We start from the raw sequence: 27928 nt of genomic DNA, 5'->3' as shown, positions 1-27928 counted from the left end.
GTACATTCTAGCACCTTTTATTTTGCAGCGGTACTTCCTTCGCACCCTCTTTTATTCTTTTTACTTCTCCGCGGCGTTTTGATCGTCGAGTCACCGGTAGAGGTCAAAGAAGTTCTTTATAGGTCACCAGGTTAAGAAGGGGAACTTGTGATTACGTGAGGGTGGTTTGTGTGGGTTCTGGTGTGTGTTCCCTTGCTTGCCAGGTCGACCAGTTTACCACCCACCAGTAAGAGTCAACCAGGCACCAGTAGAGCTCGACCAATCATCAGTAGAGGTCATGGAAGGTCAGTTCAGGTCACCGGGTCTAGCAGGCGAACTCGTCATCACGGTGGGGCGGCGGATGTGGGTTGACGTGTTTGCTTCCAACTTGTACGGTGACCTGTTCTTCCAGTCACCAGTAGGGGTCAACAAAGGTCAGATTAGGTCAACTCGTCATCACGGTAGGGCGGCGGATGTGGGTTGACGTGTTTGCTTCCAACTTGTACGGTGATCTGTTCTTCCAGTCACCAGTAGGGGTCAACAAAGGTCAGATTAGGTCAACGGGTCTAGCAGGCGAACTCGTCATCACGGTAGGGCGGCGGGTGTGGGTGGGGGTGTGAATTCCTCGCCTGGTACTCACTGTAATAATCCGGCGGGACTCCATTTGGTCGTTTATCCCTCGGTTTGTGCCCCGGCCCGCAGCGTCTGTACCACACCAGGGCCACCACCAGCCCCAGGAGCAAGGCCGCCGCAAGAGTAGCCCCCAGGATCAGCCCCAGGCGACTCCCAGCGGTGCCTGTCGCGGGGGCTGCTGGCGGGGGTAGAGTTTGAGCTATCGTACACCGCAACCCGTCCTCTTCCTCCTCCTCATCTTCGTTCTCTTCTTCCTCCTCGTCGTCCTGTGAGGGAGGGAGGGAAGAAGGGAGGGTAAGGGTGAGGTTGTGATCTTTGGAGGCTTACACAAAGGGGGGTTGAAGGGAAGATAAGGGTAGGGAGGGAAAGGGGAAGGGGAGGAAAGAAAAGGGAGTTATTAGGGCATGGAAAGGGTTAGAGGCGCCCCATGGTGATGAAAATTAAAGGGAATTGTCACACACACACACACACACACACACACACACACACACACACACACACACACACACACACACACACACACACACACACACACACGATTTCTGTTAACGCGGGCGGATTTTTTTTTATAGTGGAGCCATTTTTGCATCCTCCATTTCTCTTATGTCCTCCTTTTTCCAGTGGTACCTTTCTTTTACACCTTTTATCCAGTTACATACACGCAGTTGCATACACACACACGCACACACATACACTCACCTTGTCGTAGGTCGCGGCGACGGTGTGTGCGCGCGCGTGTGGGCGGGCGTGGGGGGCTGCGTGCGGCGTAGCGAGGGAGCGCGTGAGGCCGTGGACGCAGACCCGGTACTCGGTGCTCGGCTGCAGCGCCTCCAGCAGGAAGGTGCGCGAGGCAAGGGGAAGGGAAGGTGAGGCCACAGCGACGCCCCCCTCAGCAGGCCTGTAGGTCACCTGGGGAAGGGAGGGAGGGGAGGGGGAGGGGTGAGACAGACGCACAGGTAGGTAGATAGATAGATAATTTGATTCATAGATAGATGGATAGATTGTTACTTTGATTGATAGATATAGAGACGGATTGATAGACAGGTAGTTGGACTGAGATAGATAGATACATATAGATACATACATGCATACATACACACACAAACACATAAGCTTACTGACCACACATCAAAATAATTCACCTATACAGTTTACGAATACGAATATTTTCTAGTTTAAAGGGTTTATAGAGGGAACAAGCAGATGAAAACACACACACACACACACACACACACACACACACACACACACACACACACACACACACACACACACACACACACACACCTCCCCCTCCCCCCCAACCCCACCCCTACGCACGCACCTTGAAGCCGTAGACCGCCGAGGAGTTGGTCGCCTGCCAGGACACGAGCAGCGACTGGCTCTGGATGTCCTGGATGGCGAGGCGCAGCACCACGGGCTGGGGACAGAACGCCGACGCCGACGCCAGCAGGAAGGGCCGCCCGGTGAGGGACTGGGGGAGAAAGGAGAGGGGTGAGAGGGGGTAGAAAGGTAGCAGCAAAAGGATGGGGCGATGGAAAGTGGGTGGGAGAAGGGGAGTGGGGTGAGAGGGGGAGGAGAGAGAGGGAAAACAGAACGGTAGCAGAAGGAAGGAAGGACAGACGAGGAACTATGGACGGGAAACAGAAGAGAAACTTATACTCGTGTTAGATAATCAGTATTCAGGCTGTAAGGAGAGGGAAGAGAGAGGAGAGTGGGGAGAGAGGGAGAATACATGGAAGAGGAGAGAGAGATGAATGAGAGGGAATAAGAGATAGCGAAGAAGGGAGAGAAGGAGAAAGTGTGTGAGAGGAGAGGAGAGGGACAAAAAAATGTGAAAAGGAGTAAGGGGGAGACTGGGGAGGAAGGGAGGAAGAGGGATTACAGAAGAGCATGATTTGATAACCTTTGTAAGAGGGGGTCGAATTAAGGTATATAATGAAGGTGCAAAGGGGTGAAGAGGGGTGACTTTAAGGGGAAGGGGAGGTCAAAGAGGGGAGAGAGAGGGGCAATTGACCTCTCTTTTGGCTACTCCTTACTTTTATCTTTTATGGGAGCGGCGAGTAGCGAGCTTTTATTTTTTTTACTCTTTTTGTTCCCCTTAAGCCGTGTCCTCTGATGTAAAAAAAAAAAAAAAGGAAGGAGGTGAGAGAAGGAGAAAGAGAAAAAAGGAGAAGGAGGAGGAGACATAAAGGAAAGGAGCTCTGTCTGAGGAAGAAAGCAAGAGGAGGAGGAGGAGGAGGAGACAAAGACAGAGAGACAGATGTTTGTAATAAATAATGAAACCAGAAGAAAAAAGTGAAATAACAGAGAGAGAGAGAGAGAGAGAGAGAGAGAGAGAGAGAGAGAGAGAGATTGTTCGGCGAAAAGGAGCAGAATGAGAAGAAAGGGAGTTAATCAGGAGGAGGAGGAAGAGGAAGAGGAGGAGGAGGAGGAGGAGGAGGAGGAGGAGAAGGAGGATTACATAACAGAGGAAAGGGTGAGGCAAAAAAAAATAACCGTAGGAAGAAGGAAAAAAAGAAAAAAAAGGAAAAAGGAAAAGAAGAAAAAGAAGAACAAGAAAGAAGAGGAAGAACAAGAAGAAAAAAAAACGGAAAAAAAAGAAAGGATACGAAAAGGAAGAAGAACAAGGAATTAAGAGAAGAAAGAAAGATATTAAGAAGAAAGTAGAAAGAAGAAAAGAGGGAAAGACGAAAACAATAAAAAGAAAATACTATTACTACTACTACTACTACTACTACTACTACTACTACTATGACTACGACCACCACTACGACTACTACGTGATGACTAGCCGGGGTCTCCAATGATGAAGTACGACCATTTAATTACCTTAGCAAATTACCTCCGTTGATAATACGTTCCGCCTAACTTGAGTGAACGGACAGCCCTCACGTTCACCTGCCCTCCCCTCCCCCCACCCCCTTCCCAAACACACACACACACACACACACACACACACACACACCTGGACGCTCTAAGGAAAGGTCTGAATCGCAGGTAAGTTTTGATGCGTCACTCAGGTAATTATATTTGGGCTTAATGAGGCGTGGCAGAGTGGTGGTTTTAGATTTTGGGGGGTTTTGAAACGATAGATATTCATTGTTTTTGTTTGTTTTGTTTGTTTTTTGTTTTGTTTTCTCATCTTTGTTTTCTTCTCTTCCTTTCTCTTTTCTCTCTCTCCTCTTCTTTATGCTCACGTTTTTCTTTGTTTTTACTTTATCTTTCCTTTTTTGTTTTCTCTTCCTTTCTCTCTTCTTTCTCTTTTCTTTATTTTGCTTGTTTTTTTTTTCGTTTCTCTTCCTTTTTTTCTTCTCTTCTTTCGTCTTTTCTTTCCTTTCTTGTCTTTCATTTCTATCCTTTTCTCTTCTCTCCTTTTCTCCTTTCTTTCTTTTTCTTCTCTTTCCGTCTCCTCTTTCATTCCTCGTCTCCTCTTATCTCTTTTTCTCCTTTTCCTCTTCTCTTCCCTTCTCCTCTCCATCGTCGCCTCTCCTTTTCTCTTCTTTCCTCCTTTATCTCTTTTTTCCTCTCTTCCCTTCTCCCCATCTTTCATTTCTCGTCTCTCCATTTCCTTCTTCTTCTTCTTCTCTCCTCTTTCTCTCATTTTCTTTATCATTTTCTGTGTCTTTTCGTTTTTCCTGTCTGTCTATTTGTCTTTATATTTTTATTTGTTTATTTATTTATTTCACTTATTAATTTTTTTCTTTTCGTTTATCTTTCTATTCCTTTTTATTGTTTTATTTCCGTTGCTTTATTTCTTTCAATTATTATTCCTCTCTCTCTCTCTCTCTCTCTCTCTCTCTCTCTCTCTCATGACTCGCTGTTTTCTCTTTTCTTTTTGGTCTTTTCTCTTGTCTCATAATTCTTCGCTTTCTTTTCTCCACGCTTTTTAATATTTTCGCTCGACTCTCTCTCTCTCTCTCTCTCTCTCAAAATCTGTTCAAAACTCAATATTTTCTGATTTTTCCGGTCGGTAACTCACTTTTTTAGTTTATCGAAGCATTACAAAATTTATAAGAGAATAATTGAGTTTATCAGAAAATAGCTTCATAAATTTCGCGTCCGTTAATATTTTACTAAGTCTTTTTTTCTTTTTAATTAACGTTATTCTTCGCTCTTTCGCTTTCATTGATAGAGCAAATACGGGCGTTTTTTTCTTCTTTCTAATTTTCTTTTTTTTCTTTTTTTTTTGGTTCAAGAAGTAAAATGTAAAAGGAAAAAAAATCGCAGCGTTGTACAAAGAGAGAGAAAAAAACTAATCTTCTTTGCCTAGTTAAATAACCTTCATGATTCTGTGTCTGCAAGTTGATTAATTATTGCAGTAACCTTTGCAACTACGAGTGTGTGTGTGTGTGTGTGTGTGTGTGTGTGTGTGTGTGTGTGTGTGTGTGTGTGTGTGTGTGTGTGTGTATTAATAGTTGAAATGGATTGTGAATGTCAGTGGTCTGTGCTTTGGAGGGGAAGGGAAGGGAAAGGAAGGGAAGGGGAAGGAAGGTAAGGAAAGGAAAGGAAAGGAAAAGAAAGGGTAGGGAAGGGAAGAGATGGGAAGGAAGGAAGGGAAAGGAAAGGAAGGAAGGAAGGGAAAGGAAAGGAAAGGAAAAGAGAGGAAAGGAAAGGGAAGGGAAGGGAAGGGAAAGGAGAAGGAAAGGATAGGAAAAAAGCGAGAAAAGAGAGGGGAGGAAATGGAAGGAAAGAGAAGGGAAAGGAGGAGAAAGAGAGGAAAGGAAGGGGAGGAAAGGGAAGGGAAGGGGAAGAGAAAAGGAAAGGAGAAAGGGAAATAATGTGAGGGGAAAGACAGTGAAAAGGAGGAAGAGAAGAGAAGACAGAGGTAGAGAGAAGGGAAGGAGAGAGGAGGAGGGGGTAGAAGGGGAAACGCCATCCAAATGAAATACTACAACACAAGCCAAAAGAAACACTTAGAGGTCGGGGAAAAGCCAAGCAGGGGAACATAATAAAGAAGGAAGAGGAGGAGGAGGAGGAGGAGGAGGAAGAGAAGGAAAAAGAGAGTAAACGAGAAGGAGAACGAAAGAGAAGAGAAAAATATATATAAGAGGCAAGAAAAAAGAAAAAAAAAGGAGGAAAGGATAAAAAGAAAACGAAAAAATTTAAAAAAAAATATTCCAAGCAGGTTAAAAAAAAATGAGAAGAGAAAAAATTACCTGAAAAAAAATAATTAACGCACTTCGTCTTACTTACCTTGACCAACACACACACACACACACACACACACACACACACACACACACACACACACACACACTCACTCACTCTACTCTCTACTCTCTCTCTCTCTCACCTGGGGCAGCTCACAGGTGATCTCGCTCGGCCTCTCCACCTGCCCGGGATGGTTGAGTAGCCACGCCCAGAGCTCTACCACCTCACAGGTACATCGCACGGGGTTACCTGTTGATTGGGCAGGTGAGAAAAGGGGGTTAGAAGGGGGTAGGTAGGTGGGGGAGACAGGGAGGGCAAAAAAGGGGCGAAGAAAAGGGAAGACAGGCGGGGATGATCAAGAATGGGGAGTATGTGTAAGGGGGAAAGGGGGTTGGTAAGAGACAGGTAGAAAAGGGGAAGGGGGGAGAAAGGGAGGGGACATATGGGAGAGGGAGGAGATAGGTGGGGGTTAAGAAAGGGGAGCATGTATAGATAGGAAGAGCCAGAGGATAGGTAAGATGGACAGGTAGAGAGGGAAAAAAGAGGGAAGAAAGAAAGGATAGAGAGGGGGGGAAGAAAGGGAGGAAACAGAGAATGGGGAGTTAGGAGACTCAATCATATAGTCTGTGTGATTTTAATATCTATGTAAATCTGTGTAAATCCTGTTGGTTTCCCCTTGACTAAATGAAAGCTTAAGACAGGTTAGGATGGGGGTGGGAAGGTAAGTGGGTCAGGGGGGCACGGAGGGGGGAAGGGGGAGAGCAGGTGTAACAAGTAAGGTTGAGGAAGTAATTAAGGAAAGGTGAGATCAGGTGTGTTCCTTCGCGCTCTGGTTATTTATCAGTTTCTATTGCTATATTATTTTTATTAGTATTTTTATTATTTATTTTTATTTTTTATTTTATTTTATTTTTTGTTTTTGTTTGAGGGGTTGAGAGAGTTTAGGAAGATTTTGGTAAGGGGTTTTTTTTTTTGAGGGGGGATCATTTTAGGGCTTACTTTTTCCTCTTTATATACTTTCCATATTGTTTTTGTTTCCATCTTTTTTTCCTATACTTATTTGTCAGTGTTGGGGGTAGGAGGGAGAAGGGGAAGATGAAGGGGGGGGTAGTTTTTTTAGGGGGGGGGTCATTTAGAGGTTACATTCTTTATTTTCCTTTCATTATTATATTTATTTCCATTTTTCCATCATATTCAGGGGGAGGGTCGAAGGGGAAGAGGGGGAGGAAAGGGGGGGGGGTGCATTTTAAGGGGGGGAGGGTATGGTCACAATTAACTCCTAAATTCCAATCTGCATCTCCGCTTGTCATTATTTTTATTCTTATCTTATTTTTATTCTCATTCCGGACAAGGTTTAGGAGGTGGAGTTACGGGGGAGGGGGAGGGGAGGAGGGGGTTCACGGCCACGGTCACACCTGCTGATTAATTAAGCTTCACACCTGGCTGCTTTCACTCCTAGCGGTTCCTCATTTCGCATTTTTTTAATCATTATATTAGACTTTCTTTTTTTAACCTGTCCGGCACCTGTCTGTTTAATTCCTTAATACCTCTTCATTATCAGGTAGTTTTATGCACACCTGGATATTTTTTTATTTACTTTTAGCAGGTTTTCTCTTCTCCAGCTTCTTTTTACCTGTCGGGTTTTAATTCACTCACCTGTACTTTCATTATTACTTTCTTTTATCTATCTGCTTCTGCTTCTATCTACTTGCTTCTATTCATCTGTTTCCATCTATCTGCTTCTATCTGCCTGTAGGTCTTAATTTCTTCATCTCTTCTTCCATTATAACTACTTGTTCTATCTATCTGTCTATCTACCTACCTCTATCCATCTGCTTTCATCTATCTCCTATCTACTTCCTTTTATGTATACCCGCTAGCCTTTTTTTTCACCTGTAATTACCTTATAACCCGTCCCAACAATGGTCAGTAAGTTCTCTCAACACTTCTTTCTATTAACCTCATTTTATGCTTGGTAGCGTAATCACAAACTTATTTCCAAGGATCTTTGTACAACGTTCCCCTAAGTATACTCGTTCCTCCTTCTTATCTTCTTCTTCTTCCTCTTCTTCTTCTTCTGCACTTTCATTTGAAGCTGCACTTAATCCCTTTAGCGGTTTAGCTCCTCTTCATTTTAAAGTGATTTCACGCTTGGCTACACTATCATCAGCTCAATTTAAGGCTTTTCTACACTTGGCTCTCGTTTTTTGGGTGATATGTTTGGGGCTGAAGGTGAGGAAGGGGAAGAGGGGTGTCTGAGGGGGTGAGATGGGGTGGTATGTTTAATATGGAAGGTGGGGGGAGGGAGGAGGTGTTGAAGATGGTAAGGGAATATCAGAGTGGGCAGGTTAGGGAGGTGTGAGTGGGGAGGGGAGTTGGATGTGTCAGGGGATCAGTAGGAAGAGTAGTGATGATAGGGGTGAGTGGGCTGGTTGAGGAGGGGGTGTAGGGAAAGGCGGTTGTAGGGTAGAGAGGTGAATGAGAGGGCTTGGGGGTGTTAGGTTGAGTGGGCAGAAAGACGGAGACTTCATAGGTTGATAAGGGTGGGAGTTTTGGTGGAGAGGGAGGGAGGGAGGCTTGGCCACTCACCGTGCAGGGCTAGGCGCCGCAGGGTCCGCTCCACGGGCTGCAGCACCTGCGGCCGCGGCGCCTCCAGCATGTTGTGGCTCAGGTCTAGGGCGGCGAGGCGCGGCAGGTGCGTGAAGGCGCTCGGGTGGATCTGCGTCAGCCAGTTGTCGGCGAGGATCACCTCCTCCAGGGTCGCGGCGTGCCGCAGCGTGCCCTCCCGCAGCTCCGTCAGCATGTTGCCCGACACGTCCAGCACCTGGGAGGGGGGGCAGGGGAGGGTGTTATAGGGGGGTAGGGGGGAGGAAAGGAGGTGTGGCAGGATGTCGCGGCGGCGGCGTGCAGGGACTCACCTTGAGGTTGGCCACATCGGCGGGCAGCTGGTCGAGCTTCTCCAGCCTGTTGCGCGTGAGGTTGAGGCGCGCCAACTGGCCCAGGCCGCGGAGCCGCTCCGGCGGCAGCACCTTGAGCTGATTGAAGCCGAGGTCGAGGTGTGTGAGCTGCGTGAGGCTCTTGAAGGCCCCGGGGGACACCTTGGCGATGAGGCCGCCGCGCAGCGTGAGGGAACGCAGGCCCGGCAGGTGGGACAGCTCCAGGCTGGTCACCACCGTCAGATTGGTGCGCGCCGCCTCCAACTGCTGCAGTGCCGGCAACGTAGAGCCGCGCGGCACCATCGGCCCCGCCAGGCGCCGCAGCGGGTTGCCCGAGACGTTGAGGCTCTGCAGCTCCGCCGGCAGGTCCAGGAAGAGGGCATCGGGCAGCTGCTCGAGGCGGTTGTCCGCGAGGCTGAGGGTCTTGAGGGAGGAGCCCAGGAAGCTTCCGACGGGCACCTCCGTCAGCAGGTTGGTGGACACGTCGAGGAGGTGGAGGTGGTTCAGCTCGGCGAGGGCGTCGGGTCGTACCTCCGTCATGAGGGTGTTGGCGGCACGGAGCTCCCGCAGCGCCCGCAGTTGAGTCAGGCCCGGGCACAGCTCCCGCGTGGGGTTGCCGTTGAGGGTCAGCTGCTGCAGGCGGGGCGCGGCCAGCACGGCGCGGCAGCTGCTGAGGCTGAGACTGTTGTCGGATAGGTCCAGGTACGTCAGGTCCGAGAGGCCCACGAAAGCCGCGGGCTTGAGGTGCGTCAGCTTGTTGCCGGCGAGGCTCAGGCTGCGCAGCGACATGCTGGAGTCGAACAGGTCGTCAGGCAGCTCGGCGAGGCTGCAGCGGCTCAGGTCGAGGGTCTCCAGATTAGCCAGCCCCGCCAGGCTGGTGGCGTTCACGTCCCGGAGGGCGTTGCCGGCAAGGTCGAGGTGGCGCAGCTGCATCAGCTGCAGGAAGTCTGGGTGCAGCACGTGCAGTTCGTTGTCCCGCAGGCTGAGGCTCTCCAGGCGGACCAGGGCCTCCAGGGCGCCCTCCTCGATCTCCGACACGCCGGCCTTGTCCAGGCTGAGGCGCCGGATGGGGAGCTCCGTCACGAAGTGGTCTCGCCGCACCACCGACAGACTGTTACCCGACAGATCGAGTGTGTCGAGGCGCGCGAGGCCGCGGAAGGCGTCCTTCTGGATCTCGGCAATGCTGTTGTGGTCGAGGCGCAGCTCGAGCAGCGAGGAGAGGCCTGTCAACGTGTCGCGGTGGATGGCCTCGATGAAGTTATGGGACAGGAAGAGTCTGCGCAGCTGCGTCATGTTGGCGAACACATTGTCCTGGATGGCCGTGATGTGGTTGTCCTCGAGGTGTAGCTGCCGCGTCCGCCGCTGGTCCGCGAACACGCCCTCTAGCAGCACTGAGATGTTGTTCCCGTCCAGCCAAAGCTGGTCGAGGCTGTCCTGGCCACGCAGCAGCTGGGCGTGGAGGCTCGTCAGGTGGTTGCCGGACACATGCAGCTGACGGAGGGCGGCGCCGTTTGGGCTGAGGGACTCCGGCAGCGCCACAATCTCGTTGTCCTGCAGCGTGAGTTGCTCCAGGCGGGTCAGGCCGAAGAAGGCGCCCATGGCCACCACCTGGATCCTATTCTCCTCCAGGTGCAGCTCGCGTAGCTCCGTCAGCCGCGTGAAGGTGATTCTGCCGACGGCCGTCAGCTCGTTGTGCTGCAGGAAGAGCGTCGTGAGGGCCGTGTTGTTGGCGAAGACGTCCTCGTCCAGCGTCGCCAGTCTGTTGTGGTCCAGCTTCAGCACCTGCAGGGCGGCGTTGGCCTCCAGCAGCCGCGGACTCACCTCCTGCAGGTTGTTGTGGCTCAGCAGCAGCGTCTCCAGGTCCCGCAGCTCCCGGAAGCTGTCCTCCTCGATGAAGCGCACGGCGTTGTGCTCCAGGTTGAGGACGCGGAGGCTGGACGAGTTCCAGAAGGTGCTGCGCGTCACCTCGCGGATGTTGTTGGAGGCGAGGACCAGCTCCTGCAGGCGCGGCAGGTCGGCGAAGAGGCCGCCGCCGATGTTGTGCAGGTTGTTGTTGCCGAGGTCGATGATCTGGATGCTGGGGTTGTGGCGGAAGGTCTCGGCGTCAAGCCGCTCGATGTCGTTGTTGCCCAGGAAGAGCGTTTCCAGGGCCGGGTTCTCCCTGAAGGCGTTCTTGGAGACGCTGGAGATGGCGTTCATGTACAGCGACAGAGAGACGAGGCCCGGCGCGCCCGCCACGCTCTTGCTTTTGATCTTTCGGACGCTGTTGCTGCTCAGGTCCAGCTCGCGCAGCGCGGGCAGCGACACGCCGGCCGGCACCTCCAGCTCCGCGATGTGATTCCAGGCGGCGCGTAGTGTCCTGAGGGAGGCCATACTCTTGAGGGCGTCCGTGGGGAGGCCCTTAAGGTCATTGTTCTCAAGGTTCAGCTCCTCCAAGGACGACTCGAGGCCGTCGAAGGCATAGTCTGAGATGAGGCTGATCATGTTGCCCTTGAGGTTGAGCGTCTGGAGCTTCACCTTGGAGAAGGCGAAGCTCTGCAGGGCCGTGATGTTGTTGGCCTCGAGGCTGAGGTGGCGCAGCTGGCGCAGCCTAAGGAGCGCAGCTTGCGGCACGGCGGACAGCTGACAGTGGCTGACGGTGAGGCGGTCCAGCGAGGTCTCGAGGCCCTCCAGGCTCTCGTCGGCCAGGCCGCGCACGGCGGAGTGGGACACCTGCAGGCTGGCCACGCCGGCGCTACGCGCGAACAGCCCCGGCGGCAGCGTGGTGACGTTGGGGTCGATATTATAGAGGCTGAGAAAGGCGACGGGGCCGGGCACGCGGGTCACCTCCTTGCCCACGGCGGCGAGGGGCACTGAGGGACACTCCAGCACCACGCCGCCCCGCGTGTAGCAGATGCACTGCGGGTTGTCCTCCCAGCTGGGGCACGCCGCGCCCGCCCCCGCCTGGGCCGCGGTGAGGGGCGGCCACGCCCACGTCGCCGCCACCACCGCCGCCACCCACGCCCTCAGCATCCCGCCGGCGGTGTTCAGCAACGTCGCGGCAGCATCCCCGGGGCGCGGCACCTGTAAATAGCACGGCATAGCACGTCAGCACTCTCTCTCTCTCTCTCTCTCTCTCTCTCTCTCTCTCTCAGACACACACACACACACACACACACACACACTTGGCGGGGGCGTTATGGGCCTCAAGCAGCCGCCGCCCATTAGTGAGGTGAGGCGGGCAGGGCGGAGGGAGGGCCGCGCCGCGTTATGGCCGCCTGTGTCTGTGGCTGCGGCCGCTGCTGTGTGTTCGTCTGTCTGTCTGCGGCCGCCTGTCTGTGGTCGATGGTTTGTCTGTCTGTCGGTCTGTCTTCCTCCTCAGGGTGATCAAGTTAGTTCTCAGGGTAACTCCGCCCCCCTACTCAGCCCCCCTCCCCCCCACACACTCACACACTCAACACTCCACCGCCTCGTCCGTCATTGTCTCGTTACGATGAAAATAATGACATTTTTGCCTCACTTTGAACAGGAAGATAAATGGTCGGTCAGACTAAATATATATTTTTATTTTGGCTTTCAAAGGACATAAAGAAAACAAGTGATTTGAAGGGTCGATAGATAAGATAACAATACGATGAAAGTTTAAAGTATATACGAAGATAACGAATTGAGGAAAAGAAAATGGAAACACTCGAAAATATATACAAAAAAAGAAAACTAGGACAAAAAAGTATAAGGAGAGCAAGAAGCGTACGTTAAAAAGTAGAAAAAAAGAATGAGAGAAAACATAAGCAAATTTAAGGACCGAAAGAAAATTATATTAATCCCCAAAACAGAAGAAGAAATAAATGAGTTGGAAAAGAGAAAGAAATGGAGAGATGACGAACATGATGAAGAGGACGAAGAAGAGTTACAAGAAAAATAAGGCTAAGAAGAAACAAAAGAAAGAAAAGAAAAAGCAAAAAATTAAGCCGAATAAGAAAAAAACAAAACAAGAAACAGAAGAAATAAATGAAAGAAAGAGAGTAAGAGAGAGAAAGAAGTAACAAAAGGCAGTGAAAGAGGAACAAATTAAAAGAAAAAAAAGAAAAAGACTAGAAAAGTTACCCCATAAAATAAAGAAAGAAAAGCCAAACCAAGGAGAAACAAAAGCAAGATAAAGAAAAGGAAGAAAAAGAGAAAGAAGAATAAGACAAGGAAAAAATAAAAAAAATTACCAATATTAAAAAAAAAGAAAACGGAAGTAAAAAAAGAGAAAGAAGCAGGATGAAGAAAAACCGGAAGAAAAGGAAGAGAATTGGATCCCTTCTGAATCTTTAAAGAGGATCGGACACTCCTGTTCTGGCTTTTATGGGTGTTGTGTCTTATTAATTGTGGCGTTAAGGCGGTTATGGAGGGTCTGGCGAGAGAGAGAGAGAGAGAGAGAGAGTATGATGTAAGAGTGAAAGAAATAAACGTAAAACAGATAGCGAAAGAAAATAAAGAAAAAAGAGAAACGAAAATATGAAAGTAAAAGAAATTAAATAAAATGTGAAAAAAAGAGCTGGGATGAGAGAGAGAGAGAGAGAGAGAGAGAGAGAGAGAGAGAGAGAGAGAGAGAGAGAGAGAGAGAGAGAGAGAGAGAGAGAGAAGTAAAACGCACACAAACAAAGAAAGCAACAGGAAGAAAGAAAGAGGAAAAATGAGGTGAAAAAAATTAGGAGAGAAAAAGAAGGAAACAAAAAAAAAAGGAAGATAAAATAATGAGGGAAAAGAAGAGAAAGAGAGAGAAAAAAGGAAAGGGAAGAAAGTAAACAAAGGAACGAGAGGAAAATAAGAAAAAAAATCACAGGAAAACAAAGAGCGGAGGAAAAAGAAGGAACAGTTAATGAAAAGAGTAAAAAGAAGAGAGAAAGAAAAAGAGAAAACACAAACAAAGGAAAAGAAAGGAAATTTGAGGGGAAAACCAAAAAGAAAAAATGAAAAGAAAAGAAAAATGAGGAAGAAAGAGAAGATGGAAAATATAAATACAAACAGAGGAGAAGGAGGAAAAAAGTAGAGGGGAAATGAAGGTTAAACAAAGAGAAGAGGCAAAAGAAAGGAAAAGAAATGAAAGGAAGAGAGAGGAAGGAAAGAGGAGAAGGTAGAGAAGAGAAAAAACACAAACAAAGGAAAAGGAGGAAGGAAAAAAGGAAAATGGGAGGGAAAATGAAGGTTAAACAAAGAGAAGAGACAAAAAAGAAAGGAAAAGAAAGGAAAGGAAGAAAGAGAGAGGAAAGGGGAGAAGGTAGAGAAAAAAATACAAACAAAGGAAAAGGAGGAAGGAAAAAAAGGAAAATGAGAGGGAAAATGAAGGTTAAACAAAGAGAAGAAGGAAAAGAAAGGAGAAGAAAGGAAAGGAAGAGAGAGGAAAGATAAGAAGGTAGAGAAAAGAAAAAAACAAAGGAAAAGGAGGAAGGAAAAAAGGAAAATGAGAGGGAAAATGTAGGTTAAACAAAGAGGAGAAGGAGAAGAAAGGAAAGGAAGAAAGAGAGAGGAAAGGAGAGAAGGTAGAAAAGATAAAAAAAAACAAAGGAAAAGGAGGAAGGAAAAAAGGAAAACGAGAGGGAAAAAATTGAAGGTTAAACAAATAGAAGAAGGAAAAGAAAGGAAAGGAAGAAAGAAAAAGAAAAGGGAAGAAGGTAGAGAGAAAAGCACAAACCAACACAGAAGGAGGAAAGAAGGAGAGGGAAAACGAGGGGAAAACGAGAGGAAAAAAAGAGAACAAGTCTGAAACCAAAACTTTGCCGGTGCTACAGGTCTCTTTTTGCCAGGGTAAACACACCACTTTTTTGTCCTCCTCCTCCTCCTCCTCCTCCTCCTCCTCCTCCTCCTCCTCCTCTTCGTTCTCCAGCTGGTCTTGTTGATCTACACGGCGGGAAGCAAAGTACGCCTCCTCCTCTTCCTCCTCCTCCTCCTCCTCCTCCTCCTTTACATCAGAGGTCCTTGTCTTCCTCTCTTCCGTTTCTTTTTTTTTTCTTTTTTTTTTACTTCTTTAATCGCGTATCTCCCGCCGACTGCTCTTTCTAATCCCGTGTTTCCTCCTCCTCCTCCTCCTCCTCCTCCTCCTCCTCCTCCTCCTCCTCCTCCTCCTCCTCCTCCTCCTCCTCCTCCTCCATTCTATTCCCATCCAACTTTTCTTCTTCCCTCATTTCAACTCTTTTTCCCTTCCTCCTCCTCCTCCTCCTCCTCCTTGTCTATTTTCCCCTCATTTTTTACCTTGTTATCTATCTATCTCACTTAATGGAAGGGAAGGGAAGGGAAGGGAGAGGAAGGGAGGGGAAGGGAAGGGAAGGGTAGGGAAGGGAAGGGAAGGGAAAGGAGGGGAAGGGTGGGACATGAAGGGAAGGGAGGGGAAGGGAAGGGAAGGGAAGGGAAGGAAAGGGAAGAGAAGGGAAGAGAAGGGAAGGGAAGGGAAGGGGAGGGGAAGGGAAGGGAAGGGAAGGGAAGGGAAGGGAAAGGAGGGGAAGGGTGGGACATGAAGGGAAGGGAGGGGAAGGGAAGGGAAGGGAAGGAAAGGGAAAGGAAGGAGGGGAAGGGCAGGGAAGGGAAGAGAAGGGAAGGGAAGGGAAGGGAAGGGAAAGGGAAGGGAAGGGAAGGGAAGGGAGAGGAAGAGAAGGAGAGGGAAGGAAGGGAGGGAAGGAAGGAAGGGAAACACTTTTATTCCCGCCCACATCTGTTCCACATCTGTTGCACACCTGCTGAGGATGTGGGCCGAGTGCTTAAGAGAATATTTTGGGATATGTGTTTTATTTAGCAGGGTTGGAGTCTCGTGAGCAGGTGTGGAGCGTAAAAAGCAGGGTTGGAATATCGGAAGCAGGTTTGGAGTGTCATAAGCAGGGTTGGAATATCAGAAGCAGGTTTGGAATATAGTAAGCAGGTTTGGAATATCATAAGCAGGTTTGGAATATCATAAGCAGGTTTGAAATATCGTAAGCAGGTTTGGAATATCATAAGCAGGTTTGGAATATCGTAAGCAGGTTTGGAATATCGTAAGCAGGTTTGGAATATCATAAGCAGGTTTGGAATATCGTAAGCAGGTTTGGAATATCTTAAGCAGGTTTGGAATATCGTAAGCAGAGTTGGAACATCGTAAGCAGGTTTGCAATATCGTAATTAGGTTTGGAATATCATAAGCAGGTTTGGAATTTCGTATGCAGGCTTGGAATGTCGTAATCAGGTTTGGAATATCGTAAGCAGGTTTGGAATAGCTTTAGCAGGTTCGAAGTGTTATCGGCAGGTTTGGAATGTTCTCGTAAGCAGGTGTGGGATGCTGAAGTGAAGTGGGGAGTGTTTTTTGCAGATGTGGAATGAAATTTTAAGTGTTTTTTGCAGGTTTGGAATCTTGTAAGCAGGTTTGGAATGCTAAAGAGAAGTGTGAAGTGATTTTTGCAGGTTTGGAGTGCTTTGGACAGGTGTTAGGTTTTTTTGCAGGTGTGGAGTGCATCAGACGGGTTTGGAGAGCCTTAGACAGGTTTGGAATGCTTCAGACAGGTTTGGAGTGCTTTGGACAGGTGTTAGATTTTTTTTGCAGGTGTGGAGTGCATCAGACGGGTTTGGAGAGCCTTAGACAGGTTTGGAATGCTTCAGACAGGTTTGGAGTGCTTTGGACAGGTGTTAGATTTTTTTTGCAGGTTTTAAGTGCATCAGACGGGTTTGGAGAGCTTTAGACAGGTTTGGAATGCTTCAGACAGGTTTGGAGTGCTTTGGACAGGTGTTAGATTTTTTTGCAGGTGTGGAGTGCATCAGACGGGTTTGGAGAGTCTTAGACAGGTTTGGAATGCTTCAGACAGGTTTGGAGTGCTTTGGACAGGTGTTAGATTTTTTTTGCAGGTTTGGAGTGCATCAGACGGGTTTGGAGAGCCTTAGACAGGTTTGGAATGCTTCAGACAGGTTTGGAGTGCTTTGGACAGGTGTTAGATTTTTTTTTGCAGGTGTGGAGTGCATCAGACGGGTTTGGAGAGTCTTAGACAGGTTTGGAATGCTTCAGGCAGGTTTGGAGTGCTTTGGACAGGTGTTAGATTTTTTTTGCAGGTGTGGAGTGCATCAGACGGGTTTGGAGAGTCTTAGACAGGTTTGGAATGCTTCAGACAGGTTTGGAGTGCTTTAGACAGGTTTGGAATGCTAGAGAAAAATCTGAAGTGATCTTAGCAGGTGTGTGATGTCAGTGGGTTTTGCAGTGTTGGAAAAAAGAAGGGAAGCAGGTGTGTTGTGTTTGGACAGGTGTGTAGCGTTGGATGCCCCGCTCAGCTGCTCGGTGTGTGGACAGGTGTATTGACAGGTGTGTCGCGCTGGGAAAGGTGTTAAGAAAGGTACAAACAACTGTTTTGATTAATATTCCGGACAGGTGTGTACGTCGAGAGAACACACACACACACACACACACACACACACACACACACACACACACACACACACACACACACACTTAAGCATTGCAAGCAGGTGTGTGGACGATTCAATTTACAGTCATGTGTGGAGTAGACAAGAAACAGGTGTGTGTGAGCGAGTATACAAAGGAGAGAGAGAGAGAGAGAGAGAGAGAGAGAGAGAGATAAACAAAGACAAGATAGATAGATAGATAGATAGATAGATGGATAAGTAGACAGATAAATAGGTAGACAGAGAGAAAGAGAAAAAGAGAAAGAAAGAAAAAGAAAGAGAGATGAAAAGAAAAAGAAAGAAAAGAAGGTAGGGAGAGACAGACATAGATAGATAGATAGAAAGAAAGAAAGAAAAGAAAGAAAGAAAGAAAAAGAAAGGAAGATAGAAAAAGAGAAAGTAGGAAAAAAGAATGAAAAAAGACGTAAATAGAAAGATAAACAGAGAGAGAGAGAGAGAGAGAGAGAGAGAGAGAGAGAGCAAAAAGCAAGTACCCAGTGAGAGATGTGACAACCAAGCAGTCGTACGCAAGTCCCGAAGTCAGGACGGTACATGCAACGCGCCAAGGAATGTGTCTGGTCTCGTCTTAGCAAGGGGACAACTTTTTGGGGGTACCGGCAGGTTGTGGATGTGGGTGTTTTTGTTGGTAATACTGTCACCCGCGTCTCTCTCTCTCTCTCTCTGTCTTCTTATTTTTGGAGTTTTTCTTCTTTTCTGTTTCTTTCTTTCGTTTTTTTCTTCTTTTCTCATCGATTTTCTTCTCCTTCCCTAGTTTGTGGGTTTTCTTTTTTCTTTTTCTATTTTTTTCGTCTTCATCTCCTCATCTTCTGTCTTTAATTTTCTCTTCTTCTTATCCACTTATTTATTTTCTTCATACTCTTTTTCCTCCTTATTCCTCCATCTTAACTTCTTCAACTCTTTTTTTATACTTTTTTCTCCTTTTCCCTCCTTCCTTCACTTCCCTCCTCTGTCTTTCTCTTTCTCACCTCTCCTCTGCCCTTCAATATATTTTTGTTTTCCTTTTCTATCCTATTTCTGTTCCTCCTTCTTCACCTCGTCTTTGCTTTATTCATTTCCCTTTGTTCTTCTTTCCCCCTCTTCCCTTTTTTATCTTTCGCTTTGTCGCTTCTCCTCTCTTCGCTATTGTTCTTTTCTGTTGCTTCATCTCCCTTTCTTTCTCCTCCCTAATACTCTTTCTTGATTTATCTTCCCTTGCTTCTCTTCCTCCTTCTTATCCTCTCCTCTCTTCTCTTCTCTTCTCTTCTCTTCTTTTCTCTTCTTTCTCTCTCTCTCTCTCTTAAAAGGTAGGAAGGAAGGGAGGGAGGGAGAAGTGATGGGAGTGTGAGAGTGATGAGAGAGAGAGAGAGAGAGAGAGAGAGAGAGAGAGAGAGAGAGAGAGAGAGAGAGAGAGAGAGAGAGAGAGAGAGAGAGAGAGAGAGAGAGAGAGAGAGAGAGAGAGAGAGAGAGAGAGAGAGAGAGAGAGAGAGAGAGAGTGAGAAAGTGGAGTAAGTATGTTTGCTTTATATCGTTTTTTTTATTTGCTATTTGTTTTTTTAAGTATTCATAATATTCTTCTTCTCTAGTTGTTGTTGTTGTTGTTGTTGTTGTTGTTGTTGTTGTTGTTGTATGAGAGCATGAATCAAAGCGTCTGTCTTGTAGTATTGCTGTTGTTGATGTCGTTGTTACTGTCTATTATTATTATTATTATTATTATTATTATTATTATTATTATTATTATTATCATCATCATCATTATTATTATTATGAGGGTGATGGTCATAGACGTAGCAGTATTAATAGCAACATCAACAACAGCAACAGCAAAATGAGCAACAGTCGTACGGTAACAGCAGTAGTAGTAGTAGTAATAGTAGTTGTAGTAGTAGTAGTAGTAGTAGTAGTAGTAGTAGTAGTGGCAGATGTAGCAGCAGCAATGGCAGTATTATAAGCAGTAACAACGCCACAATTACCATATCCTTACTTCCTCTTGTCCCAGCTGTCTCCAGGGAGGGAAGGGAAGGGATCGGAGTGGAGGGAAGGAAGGGGAAGGAAGGGAGAGGGGAAATGGAGGAAGCCAGCACAGGGAGTAGGAAGGAAATGAGTGGGAGTTAGAGGAGAGGGGAATAATGGAAGGGAACAGCAAGGGAAGGAACAGGGGAGATGGAAGAAAATTAAGACGAGTTTAAAGGGAGAAGTCAGAGAAGAGAAAGACTAGATATAAGAAGTCGAAGAACAAGAAGAACTATAAGAACAACCCGAATAAAGAAAAAAGAACGAAAATTTAGGAATAACAAAGTAGAACAACAAGAACGATAGGGGAGATGGAAGTTAAGGCGAGTTTGAAGAGGAGAAGTCAGAGAAGAGGAAGAATAGTTATAAGATGTCGAAGAACAAGAAGAAGAACAAAAATAACAACCAGAATAAAGAAAACGAACGAAAAATTAACAAAAAGTAGAACAAGAAGAAGAACGATGAATGAAGGATAAGAAGAAGGAAATGAAGTTTAAGAAAAGAATAAATAGAAGGAAAAGAAAATGATAAAAAAAAGAGAGAAAGAGCAGAACAAGAACAAGACCAAGAAAACAAAAACAAGAGCTCAACAAAAGAAGTACAATACAAGATCACGCACCACCACCACCACCACCACCACCAACAACAACAACAACAACAACAACAACATCAACAGCATCTCCCCAGCATCCCACGAGATAACCTATAACAAGACAAGATAGTAGAAGTAGAAGCAACACCAGGTAATTCTGATCAGATAATTATCTTCGGCCGGAGCGAGGGAGTGTGTGGGCCGCTCAAGTTTGGCCAACAAGTCAGTAATTACCTGTGTTCTGGCCATGACTTCCGCCTCCCCTCCCCCCCTGCCCCCCTCCCCTCCCCCCCCTCACCTGTGTCCACCTGTCCGTCTGTCTGTGTGTCCCTGCCTCCCTCCACGCCTCGCCACGCCGCCTACGCTGGCTAACGAGGCGTGTGTGTTGGGGGGTAGGGGTGAGTTTGGTGTGTTGGGGGGTGACGTAAGTGTGTGTGTGTGTGTGTGTGTGTGTGTGTGTGTGTGTGTGTGTGTGTGTGTGTGTGTGTGTGTGTGTGTGTGTGTGTGTGAATGAGAGGGGCAGATAAAGAGAAAGAAAATAAGAAGAAAGAAAGATAAGAAGATAAATAGATAGATAGATAGATAGATAGATAGATAGAAAAAAAGAATGACAAAAAGAGAGGGAGATATTTGTTTTCCTTGTGTGTGTGTGTGTGTGTGTGTGTGTGTGTGTGTGTGTGTGTGTGAATGAGAGGGGCAGAAAAAGAGAAAGAAAATAAGAAGAAAGAAAGATAAGAAGATAAATAGATAGATAGATAGATAGATAGAAAAAAAGAATGACAAAAAGAGAGGGAGAGATTTGTTTTCCTTGTGTGTGTGTGCGTGTGTGTGTGTGTGTGTGTGTGTGTGTGTGTGTGTGTGTGTGTGTTACGTGTCATTTTAACGCATCCTCTAACTAGTTTATCGCCCTTTTGTTTGTTTTTTATTCATTATTACTCACGTCTTTGTAATCCCTTTTCTTCTTTCATGGGTCATTTGTTTTGTTTTCTTACGACTCTTAAAATCTTTCCTTCTTTTCCTTCTTTTCCTTTTCGTTTGTTTGTTTATTTGTTTTTAGGATCAACATTTTTTTTTTATCAGTGCGAAATTCCTCTCAGTCTGCGTCGTATTGAAATGTCTATGTCTATATGATTCAAACTTTTTATTTTTATTTTCTGGTATTAAAAGTTTGAAAAGAGAGAAATGCCGGAGGACAGAAAGATAATAGAAAGAAAGAAAGGAAGAAAGAAAGAAACAAAGGTGGATATCGTGAAAGAACGAAGGAAAATTGAAAAGACAAGAAAGAAAAGAAAGGAAGAAAGAGAGATGGATAGAGAGAAAGAAAGAACGAGGGGAAATTGAAAAGAAAAAAAGAAAAAGAAAAAAAAGGTGGATGGAGTGAAAGAAAGAACGAAGGAAGATTGAGAAGGAGAAAGATGTTATGGAATGAAGATAAGCAAGATCGTAAGAAAGAAATGAAAAAAAGAAAGAATATATAAATGTTGAACAGAAAGAAATATGGATAGAACCACAAAAGAAAGAAAGAAAGAAAGAAAGAAAGGTGGATACAGTGAAAGAAAGAACGAAGAAAGATTGAAAAGAGAGAAAGAAAGAAAGAAAGAAAAAAAGAAAGAAAAGTGGATACAGTGAAAGAAAGAACGAAGGAAGAATGAAAAGAAGAACGAAGTGATTGAATGAAAAAGGAAAAAAAAAAGAAAAAAAACATAAGAAGGAAATTAAAGATATAGATAATGATTTTTTTTATATATATTTCGCGTTTAAATCATGTTAAAATCTACGCCGTACTCTTTGTTATTTTCAATCGTATCCTTCCAACGGGGTCATTATTTCTGCGTCCTTATTACTATTAAACACTGTAATATCTCTTTGGCGTATTGGAGAAAATATAATAATGTTTTGGGGGAGATTTAAATGTCCTTTTTTTGTGTGGTTTTTGACACACACACACACACACACACACACACACACACACACACACACACACACACACGTCATCACAAATAAACAAACACACACACAAAAAAAAACCATTCAGGTACACGGACAGGTACATCGACTGCAACAAGAGAGGTAAAAAAAAAAATAATAATAAAAATAAAAAAAATAAAACGGACCGAAACCTGCATTAGACTTTACAATGTACGTGATTCTTTTTTTCTTTTTTTTTCCTTTTTATGATAATTGTGTGGTGGCTGATGCGGTGGCGGCCTAGGAAGAGGAGGAGGAGGAGGAGGAAAAAAAGATGATGATGATGATGATGAGGAGGAGAAGAAGAAGAGGAGGAAAAAAAGTGGAGGAAAAGTTGATGATAAGGGGGAGGAGGAGGAGGAGGAGGAGGAGGTGGAAGAGGAAGAGGAGGAGTTTACCGAAGGCCTTGCGGTAGGTTGAATTATTGTACACCTGGAGGCAACACACACACACACACACACACACACACACACACACACACACACACACACACACACACACACACAGGTAATGCACTTCACTAAAACACAGGTATAACACACACACACACACACACACACACACACACACACACACACACACACACACACACACACACACACACACACACACACACACACACACACACACACAGGTAATGCTCTTCACTAAAACACAGTTATAACACACACACACACACACACACACACACACACACACACACACACACACACACACACACAGAAAAAGACACAAACATACATACACACACACGAGGACAGACAGACAGACAGACAGAGACAAACAGAACTCTCACACACACACACACACACACACACACACACACACACACACACACACACACACACACACACACACACACACACACATAAACAGACAGACAGGCGATCAGACAGTTACATGGACATAAGCAGACAATGAACACACACACACACACACACACACACACACACACACACACACACACACACACACACACACACACACACACACACACACACACACTAAGCCTTGACTGTGAACTTAAGAATCATTGAACCAGAACTTCCCCTGACATTTGAAATATAGTTTATTTCGGTGAAGAAAAAAAAAAAAAAAAAAAAACGAGTAATCTCTTCATTGATATTATTTTAGCTTGAAGGTCAGGGCACGATTGGGTGTTTATTTTCTTTTTTTATTCTCTTCCGTTTATATAAAGAAAAAATGATGCTGAGGAAAAGGTTCGTAAGTTTGTCTGTAATTTGTTCACATTCACGAGTTTATGATTATTATGTTTGTCGGTTGTAAAAATCACACACACACACACACACACACACACACACACACACACACACACAGGCAATGCATATGACTAAAACACAGAAAATAAAGGAATAAAAAGAGGAAAGGAACCAAGAAATAAAGGAAATGATGGAAAAATAATAGGAATAGAAAAGAAAATGAGACACAGACAGACATATAGACAAACAGACAGACACATACTAAATCACCTCTCTCGGCTCAGGTAATCTTCAGGACTCACACTAATTAAGCCAGACAGGTAAACAGTACAAATTACCGCGAATTCGTAACTTTAGGATTCAAACTTTTTTTTTTATTTCTTGGTATAAAAAGTTTGCGAAGAGAAAAATGCTGAAAAACGATAAAAAAGAAAGAGAGAAAGAAAGGTGGAGAGAGTGAAAGAAAGAATGAAGAAAGATTGAAAAGAAGGAGGAAGTGATGGAATGAAGAAAAAGCAAGACCGTAAGAAAGAAATGAAAGAAAGAAAGAAGAAATGTTGAACTGAAAGAAAGATCGATAGAATGAAAGGAAAAAGAAGGAAGATTGACAATAAGAAAGAAATGAAGGAATGAAGAAATAAATGGTAGAAAGAGAAAGAGTAGAGGAAAATTTGAAAGCATGGAAGAAAGAAACAATGGAAGGAAAGGAGCAAGAAGTAAGGGAAAGGAATTAAGAAACAGAAAATTAAAAAGGTAAAAAAAAACTTAGGAAAAGAATTAATAAAGGAAATGAAGATAGCGAAAAGAGGAAAGGAATCAAGAAATAAAGAAATATAAAATAAATACTGGAGTAGAAAAAAAAATTCGTACCCCACAAGAATAATAACATAAAACAAAGCGAAGACCATGTTCCCAAGGTGACACATAGTAAATCACCATACATTTGCCTTCGTGTCTATGTATACTTACCCTGGTTAATAAGTAAGTCACGGAACTGTCCCTCTTGCTAAGGTACAGAATACTATATCTCGTCCTTCGATCTTTGTCCTTCTCTGTCTTTTTTTCTTATTTATGTAACTTTCTGCCGGGTTCTTGTTTCCTTCTTCCCTTTTTCTGTAACTTTTGGCAATGGTTTCGCTTCCTATTTCAGTTCTTTCCTCTGTAATCTTTCTCTAAATCTCTTCTTTCGATTTCTCTCCTGTTTGTCTCTTTTTATTTATCTAGCGTTATGCCGGGTTCGTCTTTCCTTCTTCTTTCTCTGTACCGGTATGCAGTGGGTTACCTTCCTTTTCTTATTCTTTTCTCTGTAATTACCTTCCCTTCGTGTCTCGTGTATCGATTCACCGCCGCCGGACAGTCAAGGCACTCGAGTTTCGCTGAGTCGGAATGTTCGCAGCGCCGTCGTGGTTGTCCCCTGCAGAGGAACCCGATTCGCGTCGCCGCACTTGCACACGCGCGCGAGAAAAACTTTTAAGAATCGCTGTAATTCCAACACAACTCCCCGCAATTCTCCTCTGATGCTGGGACTTCCTCTGTTCAGCCTTTTTCTTCCCTCAACACTCGCGGGGCAATCTCTCAAAGCCTCGATCTCGCGTCCACAGCGAAAACCTCTTTGTGTGTCCGCGTGGCTGCGTGGACTTCACTCAGTAACCTTCAGGAACCCGCGTGCAGCACACCCACTCACATGGAAGTCCCGTAGGGCACTGAGGCTTTCTTATCAGCAGGCACCCCACCACCACACGACGCCATGACAGCCCCACCAGCCCCCTCCTCCTCCCTACCTGACCCTCCCTGCCGCCTTCCCGCCCACCCACCCACTTCCCCTTCCTCCTCACTCTCCTTTCCCTGCTTCCCCTCCTCCTCCTCCATCATTTACTGCTGCCATCATCCGTGCATAGAATATTGCAATTTACGGCAAGGAAGGTACTGCGGCCGCCCTATGGTAATATTTTATTCCTTTACCTGACATTTTATTGCACTAACATCAAAACTACTACTACTACTACTACTACTATAAAAACAATACTACTACTACTACTTCCACTATTTCCACTACTATTATAAACTACTAATAATAATAATACTAATACTTACTACTTGTGCTGCCGTCATTTACTATCCCTTCAGCTTTTTTAGAAACACAAAATAAAAACGTTATTATCATCTATGCAACAGTTACCATGTCAGAGTTAAACCTTGCATTGTGTTATTGTCTTCTTTGTATAAGACCGTTTTCCTCCCTCGCGTTATAAAAAAAAAATCGAATCCTTGATAAAGAACACACACACACACACACACACACACACACGGACACGCACACACAGAGTAAAAAATATATGAATACGAATATAAGTCACCCTTGCAGACCCATATATTACTGTCAGCATATAGCTCGTCTCTCCTTCCCTCTCCTTCCTCTCTCTCCTCCTCCTCCTCCCCATTATTAACAGTGATTGCCGTGATGACTAGCGTTATTGTTACCTGGATTTATGCTTTCTTCGAGGAATGACTGCAGGAAGCGTGGCAAGGGGTGGACAGGAATATAAATGAGCCCAGTATTGCGGCCCCAAGGTTTATTTTAGTCTGTCCTCGCTGAACCCGTTTTCTTGAGAGTGACAGGATGGGAGACTTGCTTACTTTTGAGGAGGAGGAGGAGGAGGAGAAGAAGAAGAAGGACGAAAAGGAGAAGGAGGAGGAGGGGAAAAGAGAAAGAGGGGAATAGAGAGAAAAGTAAAAATAAATAAAAAAATTAGTAAGTATAGCCTATTGGAGAGGCAGGAGGAGGAGGAGGAGGAAGAGAAGGAGAAGGAGGAGGAGAAGAGAGAAGAAGGAGGGGAATAGAGAAAGAAAAGTAAAAAGAAAACAAAAGATGAGAATAATGAAAAGGAGATGCAGGAGGAGGAGGAGGAGGAGAAATACAAAGAGGTCAAGAGAGAGAGAGAGAGAGAGAGATGAGAGAGAGAGACTTTTTTGTGTGTTTTTGGATAATGTGCTCCAATTGACAGCTCACGCACTATGCATGAAATTAATGTTTGGATAACCTTGAAAAGCCAGCAGACCTACATATATACGTGGTTATTATCTCTCTCTCTCTCTCTCTCTCTCTCGTGCGTGCGAAAGTAAAAGTCAACAAACAAATCATATATATCTGTACCAGCAACCTCCTCGATGACGATCACTCGATTGAAAACAGCGAAAATAGGGCAGTCACTTAATAACAGCGACTCACTGATATTAGGAGACTTTAAGACCCCCCCCGACTGGGCGACGACTGCGACACTGTACAGAAGGCAGTCATAGAATGAGATCAATTTCTAGAAGAAAATTATCTAAGCCAAATGGTTTCTGAGCCAAGACCTTATAACGACCAGATAAACCTAATCAGTAGTAGTGTCACGGTAAGGAGAACACCTCGGTTCTTGCGATCATATGCGCGCAATTATAAAAGCTCAATCATCTCTAGTGAAACTGAAAAATAAAAAGGTGCCCAATTTCAAAGAGCTATAACTAGAAAAAATCGACAAAAACTAACAGAAATACGGAGAAAAAAAGAGTTTTTAAAGAAAAAACAAAAGCACGCAAGACTTTAACGTTTAACTTTATAAGGGCGACGAAAAAAAAAAAATAAGACTAGTAGGAAAGCGTAGATACGAAGAAAATATTGCAGCCAACTGTAAAAAATCAAAATCTTTCTTCAGTTACATAAACAACAGAAAGGCGATCAAAAGTGGTATTGGGTGGACCTAACACACAGCGACGTGCACTAGTGACTGACAGCCAACACATTGCAAACCCTCTTAAGCAATACTTTTCCTCGGTGTTTACTGAAAAAACAAAAAAGAAATACTCTCTCTCCTCACAACCGTATTCAATATGTCCTTGACAAAAAAGGTAATTACAGGCCCATTAGTCTAACTTCGGTTGTAGTAAAGCACTGAGAGGCAATTGAGAACAAATGTGAATTACCTTGAAAGCACTTTCATTGATTGGGGACTCACAACATGGCTTCGAAACAAATGATCCTTTCCTTGCACACAAAATACGAAGAAAACTTTCTACCCATAACATGTTCTCTCTGAGAAACGTCGCTCTCTCTCTCTCTCTCTCTCTCTTGATGTTACTTCCTTTTAGGTTAAGGACGATCTAATTTATTTTGGATTATAAATTAAGTCTATGTGGTGCGTAATTTTGTGTCTGTGCGCGCTCTCTCTCTCTCTCTCTCTCTCTCTCTCTCTCTCTCTCTCTCTCTCTCTCTCTCTCTCTCTCTCTCTCTCTCTCAAAATTTCACGTGCGTAATTAGAAACAAAAATCAATACACAGCAACAGACAAGCTAGTGAATATGAAATCAGTTATTCTTCACGTACTTTTCCGTGATAATTTTATGTGGAGTGATTTATTTAGTGGAGATCAGTACATTAATTTTCCTTGCTAATATTGGTGACCGTACACAAGGCAGACATCTTTAGCGCCCGACGCAGCGTTGCCACACAAGAGGGTCACCCGCCTCATTGGGCTGGTTGGGTAACTATTATATACCGCGGCTTCTCGATTTACTTCCCTCCTACATATATCAACCTCAACTCTTTGGTCGGTATTCTCAGACGCTTCCATCCTCCACATGTCAACTATTTCCAAAGGCTTAAGTCGGTCGGGTTTTAATGAGTCTTTCTTTAGGTTCAGGGCACAAAGGAAGGGTCAAACTATATCACAAGGGTCATAAAACTACCCCTGGAAATCTCCTAAACACCTACGAAATCCTATTAAAAATATATGGTTGGGTACTGAAATGTTTAAGAATATAACTCTCTCTTTGGTTCTTTGGAGAAAAGCTTTATCAGTATAATGATTTAATTAATTAAGGATTAGATTAATAGCAATCTCATGACTGCATATCCTTTCTCCTGCTTACTCGCACACTTGTCTTTTGGCGCTTTTTTCCTAACTAACCAACTAATGGGGACATACGCCAGGGGATGCGTCACTTCACTCACCTCGATCCACTCCCGATGGTCCCCCGAGCAAGCCTCCAAGCATCGATCCTTTCCCATCTCAAGTA

The 27928-nt window shown here is 45.2% G+C and overlaps 1 protein-coding gene across 1 annotated transcript in view; it reads right to left on the bottom strand.

Annotated features, from left to right (window-relative positions):
- The window catches only part of LOC127005463 (protein artichoke-like), a 26078-nt gene extending 1239 nt beyond the window's left edge, over window positions 1-24839 (bottom strand). Inside the window, exons 1-7 of the mRNA XM_050874353.1 lie at window positions 23841-24839; window positions 8685-11765; window positions 8356-8590; window positions 5909-6015; window positions 1937-2086; window positions 1312-1521; window positions 1-878 (exon numbers count right to left, since the gene is read on the bottom strand). The exon at window positions 1-878 is cut by the window's left edge and continues 1239 nt beyond it. Coding sequence (XP_050730310.1) covers window positions 546-878; window positions 1312-1521; window positions 1937-2086; window positions 5909-6015; window positions 8356-8590; window positions 8685-11714 — 4065 coding nt within the window. The 5' untranslated portion in view covers window positions 11715-11765; window positions 23841-24839 and the 3' untranslated portion in view covers window positions 1-545. The remainder of the gene's footprint in view (window positions 879-1311; window positions 1522-1936; window positions 2087-5908; window positions 6016-8355; window positions 8591-8684; window positions 11766-23840) is intronic.
- Between the last annotated feature and the right edge of the window lie 3089 nt (window positions 24840-27928).

This window comes from Eriocheir sinensis, chromosome 30 (assembly GCF_024679095.1).
Source record: "Eriocheir sinensis breed Jianghai 21 chromosome 30, ASM2467909v1, whole genome shotgun sequence".
NCBI lineage: Eukaryota > Metazoa > Arthropoda > Malacostraca > Decapoda > Varunidae > Eriocheir > Eriocheir sinensis.
The sequence above is the reverse complement of the archived record's forward strand: the minus strand, read 5'-3'. Positions and strand labels throughout refer to the sequence as shown.